At 38.8% G+C, this 26,030-nt stretch overlaps 7 protein-coding genes across 7 annotated transcripts; 3 read left to right on the top strand and 4 right to left on the bottom strand.

Moving 5' to 3' along the window:
• Positions 1–5,696: 5,696 nt before the first annotated feature.
• Positions 5,697–6,984, top strand: BCR41DRAFT_419566 (S1/P1 nuclease; the record flags this gene model as incomplete). The annotated part of the gene is made up of 3 exons (XM_022029780.1): positions 5,697–5,806; positions 5,928–6,400; positions 6,553–6,984. The coding sequence occupies exons 1-3, from the start codon at positions 5,725–5,727 to the stop codon at positions 6,982–6,984; spliced, it is 987 nt and encodes a 328-aa protein (XP_021884327.1). The 5' UTR covers positions 5,697–5,724.
• A 190-nt stretch (positions 6,985–7,174) lies between these two features.
• Positions 7,175–11,840, bottom strand: BCR41DRAFT_347544 (LMBR1-like membrane protein-domain-containing protein). The gene is made up of 11 exons (XM_022023118.1): positions 11,621–11,840; positions 11,385–11,503; positions 10,540–10,906; positions 10,028–10,389; positions 9,843–9,914; positions 9,440–9,683; positions 9,160–9,311; positions 8,986–9,055; positions 8,657–8,867; positions 8,403–8,488; positions 7,175–8,265 (listed from the first exon to the last, which is right to left on the bottom strand). The coding sequence occupies exons 1-11, from the start codon at positions 11,792–11,794 to the stop codon at positions 7,183–7,185; spliced, it is 2,940 nt and encodes a 979-aa protein (XP_021884326.1). The 5' UTR covers positions 11,795–11,840; the 3' UTR covers positions 7,175–7,182.
• Positions 11,841–12,476: 636 nt separating this feature from the next.
• On the bottom strand, positions 12,477–13,275 carry BCR41DRAFT_347543 (hypothetical protein). Its single transcript, XM_022023117.1, has one exon. The coding sequence runs from the start codon at positions 13,196–13,198 to the stop codon at positions 12,599–12,601; it is 600 nt and encodes a 199-aa protein (XP_021884325.1). The 5' UTR covers positions 13,199–13,275; the 3' UTR covers positions 12,477–12,598.
• Positions 13,276–13,626: 351 nt separating this feature from the next.
• Positions 13,627–17,037, bottom strand: BCR41DRAFT_347541 (6-phosphofructo-2-kinase-domain-containing protein). The gene is made up of 8 exons (XM_022023116.1): positions 16,801–17,037; positions 16,657–16,676; positions 16,483–16,502; positions 16,342–16,387; positions 15,298–15,881; positions 15,068–15,199; positions 14,844–14,972; positions 13,627–14,728 (listed from the first exon to the last, which is right to left on the bottom strand). Exons 2-8 carry the CDS (start codon positions 16,670–16,672, stop codon positions 13,721–13,723), a joined length of 1,935 nt encoding a protein of 644 aa, XP_021884324.1. The 5' UTR covers positions 16,673–16,676; positions 16,801–17,037; the 3' UTR covers positions 13,627–13,720.
• A 108-nt stretch (positions 17,038–17,145) lies between these two features.
• Positions 17,146–17,688, top strand: BCR41DRAFT_347538 (hypothetical protein). The gene is made up of 2 exons (XM_022023115.1): positions 17,146–17,411; positions 17,537–17,688. The coding sequence occupies exons 1-2, from the start codon at positions 17,230–17,232 to the stop codon at positions 17,586–17,588; spliced, it is 234 nt and encodes a 77-aa protein (XP_021884323.1). The 5' UTR covers positions 17,146–17,229; the 3' UTR covers positions 17,589–17,688.
• An 874-nt stretch (positions 17,689–18,562) lies between these two features.
• On the top strand, positions 18,563–19,537 carry BCR41DRAFT_201364 (hypothetical protein). The gene is made up of 3 exons (XM_022019886.1): positions 18,563–18,969; positions 19,058–19,147; positions 19,235–19,537. Exons 1-3 carry the CDS (start codon positions 18,676–18,678, stop codon positions 19,331–19,333), a joined length of 483 nt encoding a protein of 160 aa, XP_021884322.1. The 5' UTR covers positions 18,563–18,675; the 3' UTR covers positions 19,334–19,537.
• Positions 19,538–24,143: 4,606 nt separating this feature from the next.
• BCR41DRAFT_347530 (hypothetical protein) lies at positions 24,144–25,957 on the bottom strand. The gene is made up of 2 exons (XM_022023114.1): positions 25,663–25,957; positions 24,144–25,212 (listed from the first exon to the last, which is right to left on the bottom strand). The coding sequence occupies exons 1-2, from the start codon at positions 25,877–25,879 to the stop codon at positions 24,593–24,595; spliced, it is 837 nt and encodes a 278-aa protein (XP_021884321.1). The 5' UTR covers positions 25,880–25,957; the 3' UTR covers positions 24,144–24,592.
• Between the last annotated feature and the right edge of the window lie 73 nt (positions 25,958–26,030).

Raw genomic sequence — 26,030 nt, 5'->3', positions numbered from 1 at the left:
GTATATATATATTTACGTACGTGTAAACAAAGCATGAAGTAAAAAAAAAAAAAAAAAAAAAAAAAAAATCACGCCTGCAGAATGTAGGCAGGAACCATAATAAATTAGATGGCGAAGAGATTCTTTTTTCTTGAAAAGTTTTATCCACCTTTCTATAGCCACCTTGAAGAATACTGGATAAAAGGAGGCGAGGGCGCAGAAGAAGAAGAAGAAGAGTACATGTGGAGCAATAAATAGATACAAAGGAGGTCATTTCCAGTTTTTGGTCAGGCGACCAGTTTACACCCAACTTAATGCTCTCTGGTGCTGCAAACAGCAACTTTAAAAAACATATCCATCCATGAATCCATTATTCAAGAATAGTACTTTTTTTTTTTTTTTCCTTTTCTACTCCATTGAACCCTTTTTCTCCCTTGCACCTTGCATCCTTTTTCCCTTTTATCCTCCTCCTCTGACTGGGATAAATAAAAAAAAAAAAAAAAAAAAAAAAAAAAACTATTCTGTCTCTATTTTATACTGGAGAATGGTGATCCCCTTTTAATGTCTAGTCTCGTGCGACAGTTACTGTGTTGCCACGACAATACATCCCAAGATTCTTCTTATTGAAAGCACTGTGGTAGAAGTAGTAGTAATAATAAAAAGATCATTCGATTCCTCATGTGTCCTGTATTGTAGGCAACGCGTGATGATGGGGGGGATTCATCTCTTTCCTTTCCCTTCCCCTTTTCCCTTTCCTCTTCCCCCATATTTTCCCAACTCTCCCAAATAAAAAAAAAAAAAAAAAAAAAAAGAGTACAGGTTGATTAAGAATATGTGTAATTGAACCCATCATTTTAGTCTATTTCATTTTATCTTTTTATTTATCCAGACGCGTAGATGTAAATGACTTGTACTACCTATTTACCGGTGGAGAACCTATCCCCTTCTCTTCCTAAAGGCAAGAATGTCATCATACTTTTAATTCTCAAAAGGAGAAAGTAGTCAGTCATATTAAACATCTGAACAGATACGAATTTTTTTCGACATGTAACATATTCTTTTTACTATTCAAGATTCCTATGCAGGTCATTTCCATTATCTTTTTTTTTTTTTTTTTTTTTTTTTAACGTGTTTACCTTGTTTAACGTGTTTAACGTCTATCGTAATTAAGAAAAGTATGTACCACAAGAAATAAATTGTCTGTCCGCTTGACAGGTGTTTTGAGTTTTTAAGGGAGCATGCAAGAAAATAAAAATAATGAGTTTACGAATAAAACATTTATATACATGTACAGTATTTATTCATGCTTCTTGAGGCTGACATTTAGACTGACTAACTCAACGCTTCGTATTTTTCCTATCCTAGGTATTCATTTTGGCTCACATCACTCCCGTGCTAAGAAGCTTTTTTTTTTTTTTTTTTTTTTTTTTTTTGGTTACTATCCCACGCCTTCGATGCTTTGCACGTGATATCTTTATTTCTTTCTGTCGATGCCACCAATGTTTCCATTCATTTAATGCAACATAAATAATACTGCATGCAATAGAGGTATATAAAGAGCAACAGTTCTTATATTTTCGGGATTGGATCCGATGCAAGGATATGGAACCATTCATATACGCACATGTCTTTGTAGTACAGCGCCAAGTATGAATTTATCAAGGCTGTAGTACATATTGTGTATATAACATTTATAGTGCAAGGCATATAGACTGACCAATTAGTTAGAAAATGCCGTTAGCACCTGATACTTTGCTCTCACCTTCTTTTGTGCCTGAACCTGCACCTGAATACCCCCCTTCCCTCCTCTCCTCTGCATAATGCACAATAGACCGTCACCCTTGAATGCATAGGAAAGGATCCTTTGCTGTGTACTATATTACCAGGCATACGAAAAATATATTTATGGATCTACTTGGCTGGATGGTGGCCCCTGCCCTGGGAACCTCAAGGTGCTGCTGGCACCAGTATACTGATACCTTTCCTTGTACGCTTCCTGCTATGAGTAACGTGAGCATTGGTGACACCTATACTTGCTTGCGTGCCAATGCTGGTGCTGAGTTTTTTTGCGCATACCCATGATTTGTTGAAAAGATACTTGGAGAGGAGTTCAGAGCGGTGATGGCAATGATGCGAAACGTAGAGTCGAGAAGAATCCTATAATAGGAAGGCAGTTCTAGGCTTTTATACAGAAATAGGTTGCTGCTAGCTTGTGCGTGAAATAAAGGAGGCCATTGATCAATCAATAGGGGTATCTCTTTGGCTCCTGCTCATTGAGAGACGCAAAATACCTTGCTTTTGCTTTATGCACTGGTATATCAGTGGCAGCGTAATACACCAACCAGGAAAAGGTAGCCACATGTGAGTGAGAGAAGGCATTGATCAACAACCGAAGCATTTCTTTGACAATGAGAGACAGAATATCATGCGGGAAGTGATTTCATCGGTATTTTTTCTCCTCCCGTTATCTATTGTGGCTCCATACATCAGTATACCAGGGTAGTGTATTGTATCGCCACTAAAATGGAAAGCACGCTAGTAGGCCGATGGAGAATGCAGGGGTAGTGATGGTAATCAGAGGACGGGGTGGTCTACAATTGTAGGTGTATGGTAGAATGTTATTCTGCAACATCACAGCATCAATGATGTGGTAGTTTCGCCGAACGACAGAAGGCTTCGATACATCAACGGTCTGTGTGTGGAGGCTACTAATGAAACAATTGAGTTGTTTCTTTAATTTCTACATCTCTATCTTGCAGTACCGCAACGCGACCTTTTTTTACTGTTATTATCCCACGGTAATGCACCTTCGATGCTTTGCACGCGACATGTTTCTTTCTGTTAGTGCTACCTATGCTTCCATTCATTTGATGCAACAAAATAAATAATACTGCATGTAATAGAGGTGGAGAGCAACAGTTCTAGTATTTTCGGGATTGGATCCGATACAAGGATATGGAGCACGCGCACGTCTTTGTAGTACAGTGCCAAGTATGAATTTATCAAAGCTGTAGTACATAAATGCATGACATTTAGACTGACCAATCAGTTTTATTTTTTCAAAACTTGGACTTCCCTGGAAAACGCCATATCACCTGAAATATACTTTATTCTTATGTTCTTTTGTACCTGAACCTGGACCTGAACCTGAACCTGAACCTGAACCTGAATATCTCTCCTTCTTCCACCTCTGCACCCCTGCATAATGCACAATAGATTGTCACCCTAGATGCATGATGAAAACCTCAGAACACAGACTCAAAAAAAAAGAAAGAATACATTGCACAAGTACATGTACTCTTCTTGGGACTAAAATGTAACCGTTTTCAATCTACTTTTTGGAGGAAAGAATAGTAAAAGGGTATGGATAAGTGAACAATCCTAATGACATGGATTAAAAAAAAAAAATAACTAAAGGCATAAAACAAATAATACATGCACCTTTATTATATATATATACAAGCATAACAGATGTTAGTAAAAAAGACGGAGTCAATAGAGATGAGATACAAGGAGCGAGTTCTGGTTAAAGGGCAAATTGCATTTGATGCAATTTGCTTGTTTGTGATTGGCTGTCTTCTTGGGAAAAAAAAGATCCCTGAATTAAATTATTAGAAATCATGTATGCTTTGCAACACAACTTACTAACGGCTCTCTCTTTTTTTTTTTTTTTTTTTTTTTAAAAAGGCCAAGCTCAGTCACTTCACTTTTCCTATTCTCTTTGGTCTCTTTTTATGTTTGCTTTTGTTTTTGTTTTTTTTTTTTTTTTTCCTTGTTTATCATGGCGTAAATTATAGATACCAAAACCATTCTTTTTTCTTATTATTTGTGGAACGATTTTAGTCTTCAACGGCTGACGGACGGCGTGTGAAAAAAAAAAAAAAAAAAAAAAAAAAAAAAAAAATTGCATGCATCTTTTGTCTCATGGGAAAAAATAAAAGTAAAGATGTATCTGTATTATATAATAGTATGATAGTATATATAATATATATTATATATATATATGCATACATGTGCATAAGGGTGTATGTGTGTAAATGCAGGGTGGTGAGTAAAGTAAGGCGTTTTGTACCAATGGGCAACCAACGATCGGATTGTGCACCTGCTTTTTCTTTTTCATTGTCAATTGGATTTTATGTGCCCTACAGTTACATTATGCTCAATGTACACTAATACATGTAATAGAAACCAACAACCAGCTATCAGTCATTACGGTATGCCCTAACTTGAATAGTTATTATATATAACTACACTATTTTTCATTCCATCGCTGTCATGATCGCTCTGTGTTCATTGCATCACAAAATAAAAAAACAAAACCACATCCAAAACATTGGCACAAATGTTTATCTCTTTGTTCTTTATGTTAGTACTAAAATAAGAAGACGCGTAGCATATATATATAAATATATATCATTGTTGCTTGATATCCCAATATGGTCCTCATTTTCGTTGTTTTCTTTTTTTGATTCATTGGATTGGAAAACATATCCTTGACCGAGCTAGAAGAAGTGGAAGGGATGATCACTACATGAAAAGGTTTTTTTTTTTTTTTTTTTTTTTACCTTGCAGGTTGCATAGGTATGTAAGCTATGGGTTAACGGGCACGTGTTGAGCTTATCCTTGGATGAATAATGATAACTTCTTTCAAGGCATACACCATGCTATAGGTAAAAAAAAAAAAAATAAAAAAAAAAAAAAAAAAAAAAAAGTTTCTCTTTGTGCTAACCTTTCTCTCTCTACGGTTTCCTTATCCAGTCATACCATCTGATATGGGCACCTTTTTTCTTTGTGCATCCAAGTGGGGTCAATTATGAGAAACCATTGGCTAGCTATCCAGCGACTGATGCACTGAGAATGAACAAACGAACGAACGATAAATCTGTCCTAAAAAAAAAAAATTATAGAAAAGTGTGCAATATGGTGTCTCTTTTTATATTGTATATATCGTTCTCAGTCATCAACATATCTTTATAGGCCTGAACTCGAAGAAAAGGTCTCACCTTCATTACTGCCTCATGTTTAAATGCCTCGTTTTTGTCGACCATATGGGCCGTAGAACTTATTTATTCATCCTTCTTCTTCCTCTCCCCTTTAGCTCTATTGATTGTTACACTCACACATGTTAAAAAGTTCCTATGCATCTATGATTCTATGCACCGGGTAAAATCGTAGTTGCTCCAGACTCTGGACAAACTAGTCTAATAGCCTAATGAACCAACGTGGTTTATGCGCTAGGATATGGATGAATAACGGAAGAAATGACAGGAGGCGGCTCCACTTTTTTTTTTTTTTTTTTTTTTTTTTACTTACACAACCAACATGCAACAAAAAAGATAGGTAAACGGGGGCTCACAAAAAAAAAAAAAAAAAAAAAAAATCCAGCGAACAGGACATCGAGAATGATCAGGCACAGATTTCTATTCGACATTGGCACTGTTCCCTTTTCTCCTCTAGAAAGCATTATTTAATCATACCAAAATTAAACGTTGTGTAAGCACAAACGCGTTAGCAACTAAATTTATTTTTTTTAATTTAAAAAATAAAGTCATGCACCGGATTAAAGCCATGTAAATGTTTAAATGTGGTATGGGAGGTGTGGGAGAGAGAGAGAGAAAAAGAGGATCATGTATAAAAAAAGAGAGAAAAGCTCCCTTTCTTCTTCTTCTTTTTTTTTATTTTATTTTTTTTTATTTTATTTCGATATTTCAACTCAACAAACACCATTCTTCTATTTTTCTCCACATGCGTTTGATTTCTTCCGTCGTCGCTGTTGCGTCTTTTATCGCAGTCAGCACCAACGCCGTCTATGCCTACGGTGCCCTTGGTAAGTTCTTCTTTCAATTTTATACACACCTTGTAGATCTTTCTTTTATTTTCCTAGCTTTACTGAACAAAATATCTTTATGAATGGTAATATACACATAATAACAATAATTATAAAAAAGGTCACACTCTGACTGGTCAGATTGCACAACAATTCCTCACTCCCAAGACCACGACTCAGATCCAGAAGATCCTTCAATCGTATGATGGCCTTCTCTCTGGTGCTGCTTCTTGGCCTGATCAAGTTCGAGGTCTAGCTCAATATAAATGGGCCACACCCTTACATTTTTTTAATCCCGTGGGTGATCAACCTCCAGACCATTGTTCTGCTGATTATGTGGTCGCTGGTTCTGATAACGTCAACGGACTCTTCAACATGACCGCTACTATGAGAAAGTGGGCCATCACTCCTCCAACGACCCCAAAAGAATCAAAGACGTTAGAAGAAGCCCTGAAATTCTTCTTGCATTTCATGGGTGATATCCATCAGCCCCTTCATGACTCCTCAAGAGATCGAGGTGGTAATCAGGCACCTATCCGGTGGGGGAAGACCAAGAGTAACTTGCATAGCATGTGGGATACCCTGATGATTACCGTAAGTGTAATTAATACATTTTGTTATATTTGCTTTATTCCTCTTCCTTTGGTCTGATTATTCTTCCCCTTTCTCTCTCTTCATATTTTGTTGTTCTTGTTCTTGTTGTTTTTTTTTTTTTTTTTTTTTTTTTTCGCCTTTGTCTATAACAGAAAGACATCAAGGATCGTTTCAATGATGACCCACAGGCTTATCTAGACGATATTATCAAACTCGCCAAAACTTACTGGTCTGATGCATCCACCTGGACTGCCTGTGACCCTATCAAGAATGCAGATGCTTCCAAAAATCCATGGGCCTCCACCACTAAGGATATCAAGACCCTGTGCCCTATTCAATGGGCTATGGATACGAATGCATTGGATTGTACCTATGTCTGGGTTAATTACTCATCCACACGCGATTATTCCACAGATTATTTCCAACAAATGACAGGCCCTCAATCCAATTATTTAGTTCAGCGACTTTTGGCTCAAGCTGGCATCCGTATTGCTGCCGTCTTGAATGAGGTCTTTGATCCTTCTGCCAAGCTTCCTTTGACAAAGAGACGTCCCGGCGGTGCTCGTCTACTCCCTGATTATTAAAAAAAAAAAAAAAAAAAAAAAAAACAAAAATGAAAATGAAAAAGGAGGAAATGAAAAGTGTATAAAACTATTATGCCAGCGTGGCTCACTTCAACAACATCGTCATTTGGAGAAATAAATTGATGTTAAATGTCTTTGTTTTTATCATGATTTCAGTTTTTTTTTTTTTTTTTTTTTTTTTTTTTTTTTTTGCTCTAATCAACCATCCTCATCATTAATGTGGATCAATGGACTTGCTTGACGGTGGCTACTAGGAACAGATCGAGTGTTCCCATTTCCTCTTTCTGTTCCTCCCCCGGAAATTGGAATATTAGATCCAAACACTCGACTATTTGGCCGACTCTTTCTACCACCGCTATTGCCGCCTATTGCTTGTTGTTGTTGTTGTTGATACTGATAGAGCGGTCCCGCTGCAACCCTACCCTGTGGACTCACAGTTCTTGATGAGTACGCACTATTCCGACCGCTGCCACCACCTCCACTGGATAGCATTCTGGTATCGTTGCTAGAAAGCAATCGTTCCCGATCTCGATCATCGTCTTGTAACGACCTGCCATAATGACCATAATGTGATGGCTGCTGTTGGGATGATAACATCAATGCAGGCCCTGTCCGAGACGATGTAGCTGAGGTTCCTAATGTGTTCCTACTTTCCGGACGATGACTACCTCGCTGTGATGAATGGTGGGGATGATGCGGATACGGATGCTGTTGCTGTTGATGGCGTTGTTGATGGTAATCGTTATGGCCTGTGCTCTCAATACTTGATCTAGCACTGTCGCTGTCCATAGGGTCAGTGGTTCTTACCCCCGTGGGCCCACCTAATGCTATGGCCTGCTTGGGTTTAATCAGCTTCTGCCAAAAAGTCTTGAACGGCCCGGGATTACTTGAAGATAATGGTACTCGCTGTTGCTGTGCATGGTTACCACTACTGAAATGGCTCAAATTCCTATGTGAACTCCGGTTTGATGCGGTTCCCCCAAGTGGACCTCGATTACCATGGTGATAAGGCCAAGTTCCATCAAATGAGTTCCTTCGTGAAATGACGGCATAGGGATCGAGTGATTCTCGACGACCGTAACCTCCCGATAGATTATTCAAGTGTGATTCATCTTCATCTGTCGAATCATCATAGTATGGGTCCTGGAAGGCCCGTTGATTTGCTCCGCTGCTAGGATGAGGTCTGAGATCTCTCCATACGTTCGTACTGGAGCCTTCATTACCTAGTATGCTATGCACTGGTGTTTCGCCCCTTCTACGCTTCTTGTTATTGTTGTAGGACTGGTCGATATACATGTATTTAATTTTTTTTTTTTTTTTTTTTTTTTTAAAAAATAAAAAAAGTTATAAATCGAATTCTAATAATAACGAAAATGAGGATATGACTTAGTCAAAAGAAAATCATTAAATTGGCATACCTCAAAAGCTGCTCCCCGCCTTGCCGTAAAGTCTCTGTTCAATCCAACTCGATCTGGCAGCAATAGTCTCTCTTCATCTCTGCGAGCTGTACCACACGTAAAGAAAAAAAAAAAAAAAAAAAAAAAAAAAAAAAGAGTTGTTCCTATTTATTAGTACCATTGGTCCTATAAACTTGCCTTTCGTTTTGCGTGTTTTGCCTGTCTTAAGTGGATTTCCCATCCCTATAAGCACATATAAGTCAAATCAATATTACCATCTTTAAGGACTTGTAATCCTTCTTCAAGATCCCCACCAATGCCGCCATCATCATCATCATTGTTGAAGAAATGATCCGAGATAGTGCAGAGCGCAAACATCTTTGCAAAAACGTTGAATAGTGTGATCAATGTCGGCACCAAGATCGCATATGGCATGTAATAGTTGAACTCGCCCAACAACGGAATCATGTCGATCTTTCCCATGTACTAATAATAATATATATAATACATATATATAAAGAGTTTTAAACAAGTTCAATGTCAGCCTCCTCTTCCTTCTTCAAAATCAAACTAGATCAAGGCGGAGAAAGAGAAAGCTTATTACAGCTTGAAATTCTGTGCTGTCCTCCTTGCCAACAGCTGAAATGGTGAGATAGTTATAGACCAATGGGAACCTAATAAGAAAAAGCAATAGTTCAGATTTCAGTAAAGCTATTTTTTCCTGCTTCCTTCTACTGCTAGCTCTTGTTCCCAAGAGATATTGATGAAGAGGACATACGTCAGACGACAGAGGTAAGATCCGATAAAGAGCAAAGTTGGTTCATCCGTGTGATGGTTAGGCACGAGAACATAGTTGCTAAGCAACTTCATCTTCATGAGAGTTGTATAGGCACATATACACATGTACAACATTATAAAGAAACTGATAGCCTATTGTCAAATCGGATCATATCATGTGAATTAAGAATGAACAGACTTTTGGCTTGAAACAAAAAAATAAAATAAAAAACTAAGAGGACTCCTTTTTTTTTTTTTTTTTTTTTTTTGGTCTCTTTTACCTCAATAGCTCCGTAGGACATGTGATCGCGTGACAATTGCACCAAAAGCCCAATGACGCTCAGGATAGGGTTGATACTTTGGTACGTCATCTCGGACCATACGATCAACAGTGACAAGATCGCACAAAGCACCGATAGAGACCGTAACAGGATCGGACGAATTCTCAGGTACCAATGCCATTCAAATGATAACAACCGCTCCTTTGATTTAGATATCAATGGTCGCAAGGTCGAACGAAATTTTCTGGTCAGAAAAAGTAGTAAACATTAGCAATAGCAACACATATATCGAAGGCAAGAAAAAGAAAGAGAGAGAGAAAGACAGATTGAACAGAGGAAGATATATATGTTTTTTTTTTTTTTTTTTTTTTTTTTTTTTCCTGAGAATTTTAAAATGGCATACTTTTCTGGATTATCTGCATTTTCTTGAATATCTTGTGCCAAGAATCCAGCTTTGAGCAGATCATGCCAAATCCTATCCGTTCAAGCGAGATAGAGCCCAAATATCATAGATGACAAAATGCGCAAGTCAGTTATCAATTTTAACACATGTTTTGGGGACAAATAGATTAAAGAGTCTTCTCCTACGCTGTCCATCGGTCTTTCATCCTTAATGCCCTCTTGATCCTAGCGTGCAAGTCTGCAAGATACTTTTCCGTGATCACTTGGGGAATTAATCCCTCCGAAGGATTTTTTCGTCCATGGGTTCCTCCCATTCTAGAAGAGATACCCAATAGATAGTTGCCTCCCGACCCTGCACCACCATCAGCAGCATTCAATAGATCAGTCGTCCCTCCTCCTCTCTGGTTCTGAGATGATAGAATAGGCGAAACTGTCCTGCTCGACTCAAACTGGACGCCTCGTACGACTGGAAAATCCTCTACCATCTGATTCACATATGGACGAAGTGGATCTGACAACTGAACCTTGTGACAGACTACAGACAATTCCTGATATAAGAATGTATTGCAATGCCAAGAAAATAAAAGAGTTAAATTTGAATTCACTCAGACCTACGGGGCTATGATCTCTTCTGTTGCAATTATGTAGGCATTGCAAATCATAACTATTGTTTTTTTTTTTTTTTTTTTTATAAATACCTTGGCGACTTTATAGACGTCGTCCTCTGTATCCTGCTTCTTATCTTTGATAGCACTGGCCTTGAATGCAATTCGCTTCAATTCACGCTCATTATCGCCCTTATGCCATAGTCGTCTCGGTACATCCACCATTCCATAACCCATAAAGATAATCACTAGGATCAGACCCCAACTGTTGGACAAGGCCATGATATAGGCTCTCAGATTGCTAGATCCTTGTGAATACCAGACATAGATCAGACCCAACAATGCAATCGATCCGATAATCAGTTGGTAAATGATATTATATCGAATTGCATGTCGGAATCGCTTCATGACCGTGAACTCTCCTGACTGTGAATATTCCTGCAACAATGGGATCATCACCCTATTTTAATTAAATCAGTTCTTTTGTGCGTTAGGACCATGTGTGCATCAATGTAAACAATATACTCCAGACGGACTTTGAAAATGTATTAAGCAAAAGAAAAAAAAAAAAAAAAAAAAAAAAAAAAGTAGATTGTTGCGCATCGGTTTTGCTTCTTGTTCACTTTGTTGTTGATATATATAATTGACCCTTGCTTGCTGTATTCGTATCTGCATCTTGCATTTGTTGCTTCTGTTGTTACTGCTATTGTTGTTATCGCTGTTGTTGATGTCAATGCGCCTTTCATCTCGACCTGTTCAGCCGTTTGCCCGCTCGTATGCTTGCATATTCACTTGTCCGCATGGTCCTTTTTTTTTTTTTTTTTTTTTTTTTTTTGTTGGGCGTCGAAAGAGAAAGAAAGAAAGAAAAAAAGAAAAAAGAAAAAAAATAATTCCGAGGCCTTGCAATTCCTTTGACTCGACATTAAACAAAATATTACCATGTCAGCACAAAACTGCACCAGTAAATCGTTCTCCAGGCCGCTATAAGAAATTCACTCGAGACATAAAAGAATGGTTCTCTACACATGTCTTCTTCCTTACAATCTCGCCATAATGTCTATCGTTTTTTTTTTTTTTTTTTTTTTTTTAAAAAAAAAAAAAGTGTTAAAATTATATGTGCAAAAAGTACATTTGAATAAACATTTAATAATAATAATAATATTATTATTATTACCGAAGAAAGGTCCAAAGGTACGAGGAAGACGATTGAGAAAGGAAAGAACCAGGAGATGAATGCAACGAAACTCACGTACCAGGCATGCTCAACCCTGTTGCCAAAGTAATTGAGTAGTCCTGCCACGAGTACAACGAGCATTACAGCCCCAACGACCAAAGGAAGGATTGGCATGATCCTTTCTCACTCTGTCTCTGGTCTCTGTCTCACTACTGGTGACTGATTTTTTTTTTTTTTTTTTTTTTTTAAGAAAAAAAAAAAAAAAGAAAAAAGGAAAAAAAAGAAAAGAAGAGTGGTGTAGAATGAATAATGAAGTTGTAAAATAAACTAATGGAGAAATGGAGGAAAGTGATTCAAAAAGAGTTTTGGATTGATTTAGGACCTTGAGTTGCTGTAGGGGTGAAGGGAGAAAGAGAGAGTATGAGAGAGTGTATGTGAGAGTAAATAGAGTGGATAAACAAGTACCAAGAAAAGAGAAAAATATGACGCCGTATAATAATTGTAACTGTTATTGATTACTTAATGGCTTGAGTAATAAGTTTGTTGTAGAATAGAGTGGAGGAGTGAAGGAGTGATTTTAAAAGAAAAAAAAAAAAGCACGAACAAGAATAGTAAAAAAAGTTTTTTCTTTGTGTAAAAGCTAGGAGTTTTTGTTGTAGGTATGGATTGAAAGTCAATGTCATGGTCTTGTGTATCAACAACTGATTGATGTTGCAAAGAAGGTTGCTATCCTCATTCGCTCACACACACACGCACATTGGCCAAGTCTGCAGTGCACATGGTGAACACCATGTCAGCAAAAAAAAAGTGTTCATCAACACGCTGCAATATCACGTTAAAAAAAAAGGAAACAGTATGCAAAGAATGCTCTCACGCATGCTCGTACATCGTTCCATTTTTTATTTATTTTTCCTGTTGTCAACACTTGTCTTTTTCACAGATCTAAGCATCTTTCTTTACTTGCATACTGATTTCTTTTCAAGATCGTTGCATAGTTGTAGGTGCAATGTATTGCTCCACATCCAGTAATGTCATTCGAGGCGTCCATCCATGTCTAAGCGCCTTGGAAACTGTCCCAATATAGATGTAGAAAGCCTCCATGAGTGATATTCCAAAGTGAAGACTAATTGTTCTCCATGATACCCGATGATGTCGCATCTCAGAAAGAAGCATGTCTCGTTCTGATATTCCATGGAAACTATACAACGGCGTTAATTCCATTTTCAATGCTGTTGGCAACGGCAACGTCGCTCCTCCTCCTGTTTCTCCTCTTCCTCTTCCTCTTCCTTCTCTCAATTGTTCTTGTCTTGTTTCATTTTGCTTTTGTATATATAGCTCTTGTTTTAGTAAGTATGGCTCTGGCTGCGATTGAAGTCGTGGTTGAGATGATGCCCGTTTTTCTTCCTGTTGCTGTTGGCAAGCATGTGCGGTTGCATTATTGATATTGTTCCAGGACACAAATGATCTTTGAATCAGGTGAGTTGGTTCAAGTGCAACAGCCTTCAGTTGTCTAGCCACTATGACTGCCACTCTTCCTCTGGTCTTCGACAAAAAGCGACAACCGACTGTGGAAAACATTGGGTAAAGAAATTAATGACCAAGCGCAGGGAAGTGAAGGAAATGAATGAAGTCAATGAATGAAAGTTGAAAGTATAGATGTGTAGCAAGAAAAAAAAAACGGTTTTCAGGGCAATTTTTGCTCGTAATATCCGTCCTATTGGCTGACATTAAACCGATGTGTCAGGCAATATGCAATATAAAGAGAGGGTCCTTTCATTCCATTCCATCTAACGTTCAACATCATGTCATGTGTTACTGTTGGGAGATTATTCCTTGGAATTCTGCCGGGTTTGTGTTTTCATTCTCAAAATGGCATGACCACTCGGGATTTCTCTTAACATTCCGTGTTATGCAATGTCCTTACTCAAGAGGAGAATCAAAACATACACAATGGATATTGCAAGCACTCGCATAGTTTACAGAGAGAAGTTTTTTTTTTTTTTTTTCCTTATTACTTTGGACTATAAACATCAATTCTATGGCGGTTCCTGCATTTTTGCTCTCGATGGGGTGACATTCCCTTGGGATTAAACTATTTATTCAAGGAAAGTGATAGATATCCTTATTCCTGGGCAACAAGCGTCCACCTGGACTGACGACTGGATCACGAGGACTGGCTCCGGCTGTCCTTTCATATTCAGGTCCTTCTTGCCATGCAGCCTGAAGATCGTTCTTTAGGCGCATGACCGGAGGCAGCGTCAGTAGATCTGTGGTCTTTATAGAAAGGTTATCGTTGGCCTCGTCTCCCGAGGCCTTGTTTGAAGGAGTAGATACAGCTTGTATAGGTGAAGGAACCGTGTCTCGAGCTGGACTCAAAGGAGGCGATGTAGTATAAGAAGCAGCGGCATCAAGGATGCCTCCCTGATTGGTTGCTGTTGGCTCCTGTGCGTCTGGAGTGTTGATGTCATCCAAAGGTAGCGCAACAGCTGGGTTGGCTTGTGAATCACTGATTGTAGCCTCTGCGAGTGCAGCCTGAATTTCTTTCGCTTTCTCTAACGTTGAGTCAGTCTTGGTAGCCTCATTATTGGAAGACTTTTGAGTCTCCTTGTTTCTTTGTAGTTCACCATCTCTGAAGGTTGTCGTAGACATTGTGGTTGTCGTAATGGTCGCTCCAATATCCTTCTCTTCGTCAGCAATGGGCTGATGGATCGATTTTGCAGATGCTGTCTCGGTGGGTGTCACGACAGTAGCAGGGTCAGGAGTTGATTTGGGCGCCCCAGCCTTCGGTTTAGGGCGGTGTGTATCTACAGCCTCAATATCGACCTTGAATCGCTTCTCTTCACATGCATATGCTCGGGGCGTCAGTTGAATAACAGTGTGAAGAGGGATCTTGATGTATGGTAATTTCTCATGCGAGTAATTCATAAAGTAGGCGTAAATGCAGCGCAAGATGGCTTGGTGTCCAATAATTAGGATATTACGTTGACGCTCTAACTCCATAATCACTGGCTCCAAGCGCAAAACGACATCACGATACGACTCTCCTCCTCTGTATCTGTAGTTGAACTTGTCTTCATCTCTGTTGGCGAAATCTTCTGGGTATTGTTCCTGTTGTAGACAATCAGAGGAAATGGGGTGAATTTTGAGGTGTTAAAATGACACCTAATTTGTGAATAAACACCCTGCAGTGTAAAAGCTTCCAATCACTGAGCATAAAGGTTACCTCGATTTCTTCATATGTCATTCCGTCACAAACGCCGGCATCCAGTTCATCTAGAGCTTTCCATGCGAGTTTGGGGTATTTAAGGTGCTCTGCAGTAGCGATTGTTCTCTTCATAGTCGATGTCCACACCTAACAAGTTGAAATTTTTTTGAGTTAAATCTCACATATATTGGCTTTATCTGTGAGAGTAAAATGTCAGGACATGCATTGGGCCTTAATCTTACAGTTAACTGATCTGAATTGCCTAAATGTGTGGCAATCAGGACTGGCAATGCTTTTGCATACTGTTTACCACGCGCACTCAAATCCGAATCACCACCAAGCTTTCCCATTACGTTGTACAGGGACTCTCCATGCTAGGATAGGAAAATAGAGACAACAAAAGGAAATATAAGAGCAAAATCCTAAATTAACGATGACTTTTTCTCTCATGATAATAAACTTGAACACTTACTCGACTGAAAAAGATACTTCGCGGTGCAATGTGAAGGTTCATCAGATAATACACTATCCTTGACTGCAAATATCCTTGGATCATGTTGATGATGACCTGGCTACCCACATTGATTAGCTTGATGTAAGTTAAGTTTTCTTCTGTGATGGTCTCATATGCCTCCTTGTAGTGCACAATTCTGGCCTTAAAGTCTTCAACAGCTTGTTCAGGGTCCATGTCTTTATAGTCGGGTGATGACAACTTGACAGACATGATATTGTGAAGGACTAATGCTTCATCTTCACAGATGGACTCGATAAACATGACTTGAATATTATGTTTTGCACATTCTGTCAAAAGCATTTCCCGTCTAGATCGAGTCGAATTCGTGGCATCATAGAGAGCCACAACCCCATGCTCCTTTTCGAACCAATAGATCATATCTTTCAAGGCCTCCACAGCAGCCTCACGACGTGATCGTTCGCCCTGTGGATTCGCAGGGTCAAAGAATCCATGTAGCTGGTGTGCTCCGTGCAGTTTTCGACGGTAGTTGCCAACGTTAAAGACTTTGGTAGTAATTCCGAGCCATTGCAGATATCGGCAAACTATAATGGGTTGAATAGGATTGCTGATTCAATTAACAACCAACCATATTTATAAAGCATGTGTCTGATGTGGCAATAAAAAAAAAAGGATTTGGATGGCCAAAGGACCAGAAAAGAAGCTTCTTTAGTAAAAAAAACCTCCACGACCTGCTTTTTCCCTTCCTCCCGCTTGTCTCCGAAGAACCAATGACCAGCACTTGAGGCGCTGAGACACAGTGTACCTCATATGCATGTGCCACTAGTCTCTACTTTTAGCACGGACACAACATTCACAGACACACACATCAAAGGAAAGGCAAAAGAGAAACAGTTTGGTAATGTTGCCTTTTTGTCGCTTTTCGGTCCATGCCATCCGCATATATTAACGGCACCGTGAGAATATCCATCTGTTTCTTTTCCTTCTCGCTGTATTTACACCCCATTGGTTTGTCATTCCTCAGGTCATTCATCTGTTGCGTACCTTTTTGAGAGATAAGCGTTTTGCCGGTAGCGGGTAGACCGACAGTCTACAGAGGTTTAAGAATAAGGACATGTCAGCCCTACTGACTTCATTACCTAATTCTAAAAACAAGGAAACACAGTATACAATACATTCACATACTACGCATGCGATGCGAGATCCTGTAAAAGCAGACATGCAACAAGACGAATTAAGAGAGAAATAAAAAGCATGTCAGATCGACAAAAAAAAAAAAAAAAAAAAAAAAAAAAAAGAGCTGACAAAACAGTAGGGATGAACATTTAAATGTTCTTTGTCATGACAGGAAGAACCGACCTGCACTCATGCCCATGTTGCTATAATGTTAATTGTGGGTGAAGAGGAAAAAAAGAAAGTAAAGAAAAAAAGTAAGAGATCAAAAAGGAGATGAGAGAATCAAAAGGTAATGAAGTGACTGTCCACAGAAAGGAACCAACTTGCCTTTTATACTTTCAAGTCTGTCGCGAAAGACACGCGTCAAGTCGCGCTCCTTTTCTTTCTAGAGGCGTAACAGTTATTCAAAAGGATATCTTAGCATTAATAACGCACCATCCCTCCAGGACATCCACCTGTTTGAGCCAGGCTAGGGTTAGAATGTCAAACACTATCTAAAGATGAATCAACGGTTTGGGTGCATTAATACAAACAAAATCTGCATTTGTCCTGCGTGTCCTGACGTGTACGATCCGTTATATTTGGTCAGCAGACCCAGGACATGCCTCAAGTGCTCAATGTTGCTCTTTTGTCTTGCCAGCCTTTTTTTTTTGTTAATACCATTGCTTCACCTTTTTTTTTTTATTCACACATTGTTGTCTTCTGAATTGCATTGCTCATTAGCGAAGCATTGTTTTTTGAAAATTTAAAACGAAAATGGCACCAACGATAGACCTTCCTGACGGACTACATCCGAGTTCTCTCATTGGTGTCCTAATTTTTATCGCAGACCTGATTGCAGTCATCCAACTGATCAACTCAGACCGTTCCTTGTCCGCAAAGATCCTTTGGTCCTTACTCATCTTCCTCTTCCCTATCATTGGCCTCATTATTTATTTGTAAGTTGACTAAATGTCTATATGACATTTTGACACTTGAAGGAATTAAAAAAAAAAAAAAGAGCATTCAAAGCTTTGAGAAATATGTCATCAAATAACGTTAGCTTTTATAATTACATCCAAAGGCTATATACACATAACGAAAGACGACGATTGCGGTATATCAGCATCCCCTAAAAAATTAATATGCCGAGTAGGTCACAAGGATAACAAAAATCGATGCTAATAAAGCCGATGCCTTTTTGTTTGGTCAGAACAAAAAGACTTTACATCATGATAGTGATTTTAATGATTATGCTGGCGGATCGCTGCTATTGTCTAGCTGCATTATGCCTGTGAACCCACGGAACAATACGGCGCGAGGTTGTGCGCAAGGCATGGCATAATAAAATGAAAACGCGTTCAATATCAAAGAGCGATGCACCCTGTTGCAATTTACATATGCCTCTCTCAACATAAAGAATAAATAAAGGAACACCTACAAATCTCTCTGGACTCTCCATGTCCAATGAGCTAATCTCTCCCCTGACACCTTGGTCTCAGAAGGAGTATGGGCGCCCGAAGGAAATTCAGATAGGGCATACATTTGGCGTAACCATCGCCTCTGAATTACTTAGTTCCTTGGTCTACTGCTCTGACCATTCGATAGGCGCTTCTGAATCGTAACTCTCTGCGGGAATTCCTACAATTCCAGAAGGCCTCAATCCTTGAAAAAAGTTGTGCTGATGGACAAGAGTAGTAAGAGACGATCGGTGACTAGGTCTTGACCAGCTTGCGACCGATTTGATGTATCGATGGCTGGAGTTTCTTCTTTTTTTTGTGATCGTTGAATGGAGTTAATACTTTTTTGTTCAACAACGACACGGAATGAGTTCTTTTTTATCTTTCATGCATATTGCCACTAACTTTTTGCCACTATCAATATTAACATGTCGTTGTTATCACCACCATCACCACTGTTGTCGCTGTCGTCACTATCATTGTCGTTGTCACCATTGCGGTTATACATTTTACTACATTCTCTTGTTTCTTTACTGATGGGCCATGATAGTGTCTGTTGACAAATAAGAAAGAAAGAAAGAGAAGAATGTTTAGAAGAGAAGCTTTTTGTTTGAATATGTATGAAAAAAAAAGATCTTATAGTTATAAGGTGGGTGTTTTTTTTTGGTTACGACGCGCAATATTTTCCCACCTTTTGATGCAAATAGTCTGTGCTTCAAATAAACCTTTGATTTGAAAATGTTCATGCACAACAAAAACAATCATGGCCATGGCCGAGGATGATGATCTGATTGTGAATGCAGTCCTTCTCTCATTGTTCCCATCCATCGCTCGACTGAAAGATTACTTGGCTCAGAGCCTTGACGACTGCCCAACATTAATTCAAGACAACGATCCAACAGAATACAAAGACTTGCTACATAATACCCTGGTAGCCAATAATCATAGTAGTCATAGTCATGCCCAAATCCTTGTCCCAGGCGCAGTAGCAAATGATTCCCTCCTGCCGCCTTTCCCCAGGAACAGCCCATTAGGGACCATAGGAAATCATAACGAGGTATATATGCAAAATGTTGTTCATTTCATGCGGAAAGTTGGGTTTGATGACATTTTTAGTTTCTAAAAAGAAGCAACTGCATTTAAAGATTGTTGATCTGGCAATAGAGCAAACGTGTCCCAAGACAAGAAGTTGGTTCAATGGCATGACTAATATCCTTGCTATTGGATACACAAATGTAAAGATATAAAAAAGAAATACGCTGGAGTGATTTTAGATGGATTTTTAATGGCAAAACTGATACTTTTCTGAATGTCAAATTTAGTCGAGGCAGACGCAATTCCAACAAGCAAAAAATTACTTTCCAAACACTCTTGAAGCGTTTGTAAGATCGCCACAATGGGAGGTCCTTCTATCAAGGTAATATTTACTTTCCTTCATAATACTGTCGTCATGCTCCATCGCGATCTTATACCTGATTGATCTCTCATCTCAATAAGGAGCGGTTTTTGTGTATCCTTTATTCTTCTCGGGGCCATTCGGGACATCTTGACGATCTGGCATATGTTTCTTAAACAGGATCGGAGACGCTGCAATGCTGTATCTTTTGGTCAATACATCCATGTTTGTTGCACTTCCAAACAACTGCTACTGCCAAATTACAGGCCCTGCGATCAGTGAACAGGCCTTGTCCAGACGGCCTCTTCAGCGCAACTTACTTCCTTCGCTCTCATCCAAGAAAAAACGATCCCATCCGGACTCCAAGGCACTATTACCGGAATTAGTAAAATCAACACTATCAGCAGCTTTACCATCAACGGAGATCCTCGCTTTAAAAAATGAAAAAGATGTTGGGCCATGTGAAGAAGAAAAGCAGAGGCCACTGAAGCGAATGAAGCTTGACAAAGAAGAGACAAAGGTCAAGGCAAAGAATGCAGCGACTCTGGCGGCCTCTACCACGATTATTAGCAAGATTATTACGCCTTCTACTATCTTGTTCAAGCGTTCTAGAGTGTTTTATGTCAAGCGGTATCATACTGAAAGCACAATGCTCCAGCACTTTCTTTTTTCAGGACGTACGTGCTGCAAGAAAAAGAAGGTTGTTTCAGCATGTAGAGATGGTTCCTATCTTAGTGGTCTTTAACTTTTTTTTTTTTTTTTTTTTTTTTTTTTACTTTATTTTATTTTAAAAAGGTGAAATTGAGAGTGATCATTCCGAGGCATATTGTTCATCTGAACCATCGCTTACGTCTGAGGACACTGTTGATATGCAAATCATTCGTATGTTTCCTCGCCAGTACGGGCTTGAAAATGTTTTTGTCCAAAACACTAATTGCAATTATCGCAACAATCGCAATCATGACAGCAAGAGGCCCGTTACCGCTACGAAAGACAAGTCGTTAAAGGTACCTCATCCTTGGCGATTAAGACAAATGCGACAGCTGGTCATATCCATGCTTCAGTTACATAGAAAATGCAAGTATAAGCTCTTACTACAATATTACTGTCCTGTTAAGGTAAATAAGAATGCGTTTTTTTTTTTTTTTTTTTTTTTTTTTTAACAAGATGCTACTATGCTTTAATTAAATGCTAACATTTAAGGACATTTTATAAAGGTAATTGATGATCCTTCGGTATCATTGGATACTTCAACAGCGGCTCTGCTTCAGTGTCATTCATCATTTGACCAGGTAACAAATCTATCCACAATAGTACCCAAGGCCTGTTAAATTCACAAGGCTCAATAATGAATAACCAAGCTAAGCTCATAATATCCTTTTGGTGGGTTACTAGGTGACATCTTTTGTTCATTCGATCGTCAAGAAGGTCATTCCTCTTTCTATGTTTGGTTCTGAAGAGAATCGAATAGTGGTCTTACGAGGTAAAGTATATACATATATAAACTGCTTGCCTTTATATAGAGCTGTACATATTGCTTACCACGATATTTCTTATTTCGTTCTTTAAGCTATGACGCGCTTTATACGTCTTAGACGGTTTGAGACTTTTTCGCTTCAATATGTTCTCCAAGGATTCAAAATGAGCCATTGTGGCTGGTTGGAAGATACTAGATTGAGAAAGCCAGGAGAAAGGGTTAAGCATATTCCGCCTTCAGCTTCTGACAAGCAACATGAGATATTACAGGAGTTCATGTACTGGTTATTTAATGGCTTTTTGATCCCACTCCTGCAGGTAAATAAACAAAAGTTCCTCAACGTTAGGCGATGGCACTTATAATGAGCATGTCATATTTAGTGTTATAGATCGTTAAAACAAATAATGACTCTAGCTTCCTACTTTCTTTTCCCTGCCACTTCTGAATCTATCAGGCGAGCTTTTATGTTACGGACAGCTCCTTCCAGCGGAACAAGGTCTTTTACTATCGTCATAAATTATGGCACATGATCACAAAACCATCCCTGAACTCTATGAAGGATGCAATGTTTGCCAAGTTGACAGATGTAAGTTCAAAGGCCAATGAATTTACAAGCTTGTCAGTTATGAGGTTAATATTTTTTCTCCACTTTCTTCTAGGAGGAAGCTTCGACTTGCAATCGCGTGTATGCAAACGTTAGATTGCTCCCAAAAGAGCATGATTTAAGGCCAATCATCAACCTTCGACGGAAGTCGCCAAAACTGGTATGCTCCATTATTATATCCATATGAAAAGAAAGCTATTTGCCGACTTTGCATCATATATATATAAATTAAACGCATTTTTTTTTTTTTTTTTTTTTTTTTTTACAAGGTTAATGGAAGTTCCGCATTTGGAACAAAGTCTACGAACCAACGGCTCATGAACGCGTTCCTAGTTTTGGCATATGAGAGAGGCCGCCAAGCGCCCCAGCAGATAAATTCAGCCATTGGTATGAGTGATCTGTATCAAAGACTTAAGCAGGTCAAGAACAAGCTTGTTGGCCCATCACGACGTAACTTGTAAATCGAAATGTGCTTGGTGTTATATTTAGCTTATATTTTCCAGATGAAAGAGGAAAACGTTCGGCATGCACTGTACATCTTTCATACTAATGGCATTTTATTTACGATAGACCTAAGCTTTACATGGTTAAAGTCGATATAAAGAAAGCATTTGATTCGATTAATCAGGACAATTTACTCAAAATCATTGACGGAATACTGAAAGAGGTATTAAATCAGTTATCTTTTTTTATTCCTAGGTCATGTTTGCGCATGGAGTATTCGATAGATGAAATATGCTCATTTCAGCCTAATTTCTCTCATTATCATTTGCTGGAATAGGATATCTACATGATTCATCGCCATTCTAAGGTGATGCCTTCCAATGGAATGATCACGAAAAGATTTTTACCGAAGGCAATTGCTCCAAATGAAATGCCTTCATTTTTGGGATTTGCGCGTAGTCAAGCTGAGATATCTAAACATGCTGTTCTTATTGACAAGGTATCTCCTATTTATATTCTGTTTGTTGGAGTGCGATTTTTCCTTTGATAAATTAGCATTGACATCTATGAATAAGGTGGTTCATTCCTTTGAGAGTAAGGCTGCAATATTAGACTTGGTCCAAGAGCATATCAGCGAGAACATTGTCAAATTTGGTAGTGATTATTATAGACAGACCACAGGAGTACCGCAAGGCTCAATCCTTTCGCCAGCACTGTGCAGGTCCGTGCACCCAACCACTGCCACGTGTGGCCTTTGGCTGGTAGCTATTAAGCCATACTTATACTTTTTTTTTTTTTTTACATTTGCTGATATTCATATCTTATTAGATTTTTCTATGATGAGATGGAAAAAGACGTTCTCTCGGACTTTTCACAGACGGAAGATAGTGTAAGTCATTCAATCTTCTCTCTATCCTACCTCGGCTTTTTTATACCCTTCAGAATGTTATAACCTCACTTAATATGTCTTATTTCTCAAATAAATAAATAAATAAATATAATACTAGGCATTATTAAGACTTGTGGATGATTTCTTGTTCATTAGTCAGAGCCAAAGCAAAGCAGCCGCATTTTTGAAGAAGATGTGGCAAGGGCATCCCGACTATGGCTGTTTTATCAATGAGAAAAAGACTTTGACAAATTTCGACATTACTGTTAATGGAGCATCTATACAAAGATGCCAAGGGAATGGTAATATTTTATTGGACGATAAACCGAAAATATGCAATAAGACAGGAAAAACTCCAAGTTTCAATGACTTTTTTTTTTTTTTCCTCTTTGTGAAATTACTTGTAGATTTCCCTTACTGTGGGCTATTAATCAACTCCAAGACGCTTGAAATCAGAGTCGATTACAGTCGATACCATGGAGAAAGTATGAGTTTTTTCTTTTCTTTTTTTTTTTTTTTTTTTTTTTTATTATTTATTTATTTATTTATTTTTTTTAAAGCCAGGCCAGAACAAATGTTTACGAACATGCTTTATTTTATTTTAGATGTGCGCAACTTGTTAACAGTTGTACGAGACTTGCACCCTGGACGATCTATCGTTCTCAAGATGAAAAAGTAACATTTGACATGGCTTTGGTTTTAAGATGCTTCATTTTTATTCTATTCTATCTCTTTTATTTTAATTTAACCTTTACAGCACAGTTCTACACTTCGTATTGACCATCGCTTATTATTTTCTAACAAATTAGGGCAATGCAGTATACGTGTCAAATGGCGTTCTCTGACACCTCTTTCAACTCGATATCTCAAGTCATGCTCAACATTTATCAAAATTTCAATTTTTGTTGCATGAAGTTCCATGCGTATTTACTCGAGCTCTGTCTTGACCCGGTTATCTCTTCTGGATCTATACAATTTTTACAACAGCAGCAACAGCGACAGAGACGAATTCAATTTATTCAGCCTGCTGCTCTCTATTCCATCGTCCTAGACATCTTTCGTGTCTGTTTCGGTCTTTTGCACAACAGCCGTCGCTCAACTGTCGGAGTCGCCGCTGGTGCAGTCTTCAAGATTGGAGAACGACATGTTCGTTGGTTAGGCGCCATGGCCTTCCTCAGGACTTTACCCAATTTACCCATTTATGATCCTCTAAAGATCATGTTACAAGAACAAATCTTGAATACTAATCAAGATCAAAATCACTATTTTAAACGAATTCTTCATTCCGTCGTCAAAGATTCTCGCAACCGAATTATGGATACTATTCAATACCAATGAGGAAAAAAAAAAAAAAAAAAAAAAAAAAAAAAAAAAAAAAAACCAGCAGATGTAAACATACAATTATCAAATATAATATTTTATTCTTTTATATTCTTATCAAGGAAGATGCGTTCTATTCGAAAATAATAATAATAAAGACTATGCTATAATACTAAAACATACGGGCGGCGAGCTGGGGGAGAAAGAGAGAGGAGAGGGCAATTAGGTCTGCGAGGGAGAAGAGTAAGAGAGACTGTTAAAAGAGAAGAGGCGAAGAAAAAGAGATTGAAATGCAAATCATGATCCTGATGTATGAAAAAGTAGAGGACACTTTTTTTCTTTTTTTCCGAATCAATTATAATACGTCGTAAAAAAAATGCTATAGACATGTATCTGAGACGACCGAGTGAAAAGAAGAATAAAAAACGAATAGTGTTGAGAATAAAAAGACAAGAATGAATAAAAAAGATGTATTGATTTGCCTATTGGTGAAGATGGTGTTTAGGTATCCCGTATGTCATATCCGTTATTTGTTGTTCAAGCTCCGGTCTCATGCCTTCCAGCTTCCATTCAACTGCATTAGAGTGAGGACGGCATCCATAGGATAGTCAGCTTCAAGTATGTGGCCTCCGGACTTGATTTCATGCTCTGGCTTGACGGGGGCGTTCATTACCATCATTGCTGTTGATGCAGGAGGCATTCGTGAGGATGGATTCTGTTTCTCAATCTCGTTTAACTGCTGCTGCAGATTAGGATCTGTCAACACACCCGTCAGTTGTGCTAAATCAATATGACTGCCGTTCTTCTTGACTAGATCGCTCAGCGCCAGCGCTGTCTTCACAGTCGTCGGGTCAAAGTGAGGATGTGCTAGCTGTGCAGCATGGAAATGTTGATCCACATGTTGTTGAAGCTGCTGTTGAACAGCTGTGAGTTGAGGCTGATGATGTTGATGCATTGCCAGTTCAGTCAAGATGGTTGATTTAGGAGAAGCGCTCAACGATTCTTGAGGAGATACAGCATCAGGGTTCCTCCGTCTTTCCTTCTCCTTACGCTTCATTTGACGCTTGCTAAATTCCTCCTCGATCCACCGAGTCTTGGCTTCACTCTCATGTTTACCAAACTTGCTGTTCGCTCGCTTGTTGACTCTGCATCGCAAATCATTATCTTTGTCTAATGTTAATGTATAAAGGTGATAATTGACAGGCTGTGTGTTAAAGATCACTCCATACAATCAAAACTGGGCTTTGCCCTGATATTGTGACTATTAATTTTTAAAATTGAACGTCACAAGCGTCGGACAATGAAACCAACAGAAAAAAAATATCAAAAAAAACAATTAGACTCAGAGAAATAAAGAAAAAAAAGTAGGGAGGGATTGATAAAAAGGTGCCGGAAGAACTGTCTTTGTTGAAGACAGCCGTATAGACTGGGACCGGGCTCCAGGGGTAGAGGAGTGAAAAAGGAAAACGGTCGCCTCAAAAAGAGAATAAATGATACTGCATCAAAACGAATGTGTACATCAATGCTTGATTGAGAAGTGATTACAAGTCACTTGCAGAATAAAAAAGAAAAAAGAGGGTTGCCGAATCTTGACTTCTAGGGAAAAAAATGGTAACTTACTCCTCTCTTCATTCTGCTCTCTCCATCTCTTCTTGCGCTCGCGGTTCTCTGTACGGACCTTCTCACTGTTTAGCTCTCGCTTGAGCGTCTCTGCAGACTTGCGCTGAGGTTGTGGAGTGGGATCGGCACTGCCGGTCATTGCGCCCGCCGCCGCTGCTACTGCTGCAGTAGCAGCAATCAGGCTTTGATTCTGCATCGCAGTGTCATCACGAATCATGTTGAATCTTGACAATGTACCGATGTAAGTGTTACAAAGAAGCGGATGTAGCGACGGAGAGGGAGAAAAAAGAAGGAGGGTGGAGTGAGAAGAAACAGACAGAAGCGAGCAATTATACCAAGGTAGCCGTCACATCACGTGCTTTTCTTCG

The sequence above is a fragment of the Lobosporangium transversale genome (genome assembly GCF_002105155.1).
Source record: "Lobosporangium transversale strain NRRL 3116 chromosome Unknown BCR41scaffold_6, whole genome shotgun sequence".
NCBI lineage: Eukaryota > Fungi > Mortierellomycota > Mortierellomycetes > Mortierellales > Mortierellaceae > Lobosporangium > Lobosporangium transversale.
The sequence above is the reverse complement of the archived record's forward strand: the minus strand, read 5'-3'. Positions and strand labels throughout refer to the sequence as shown.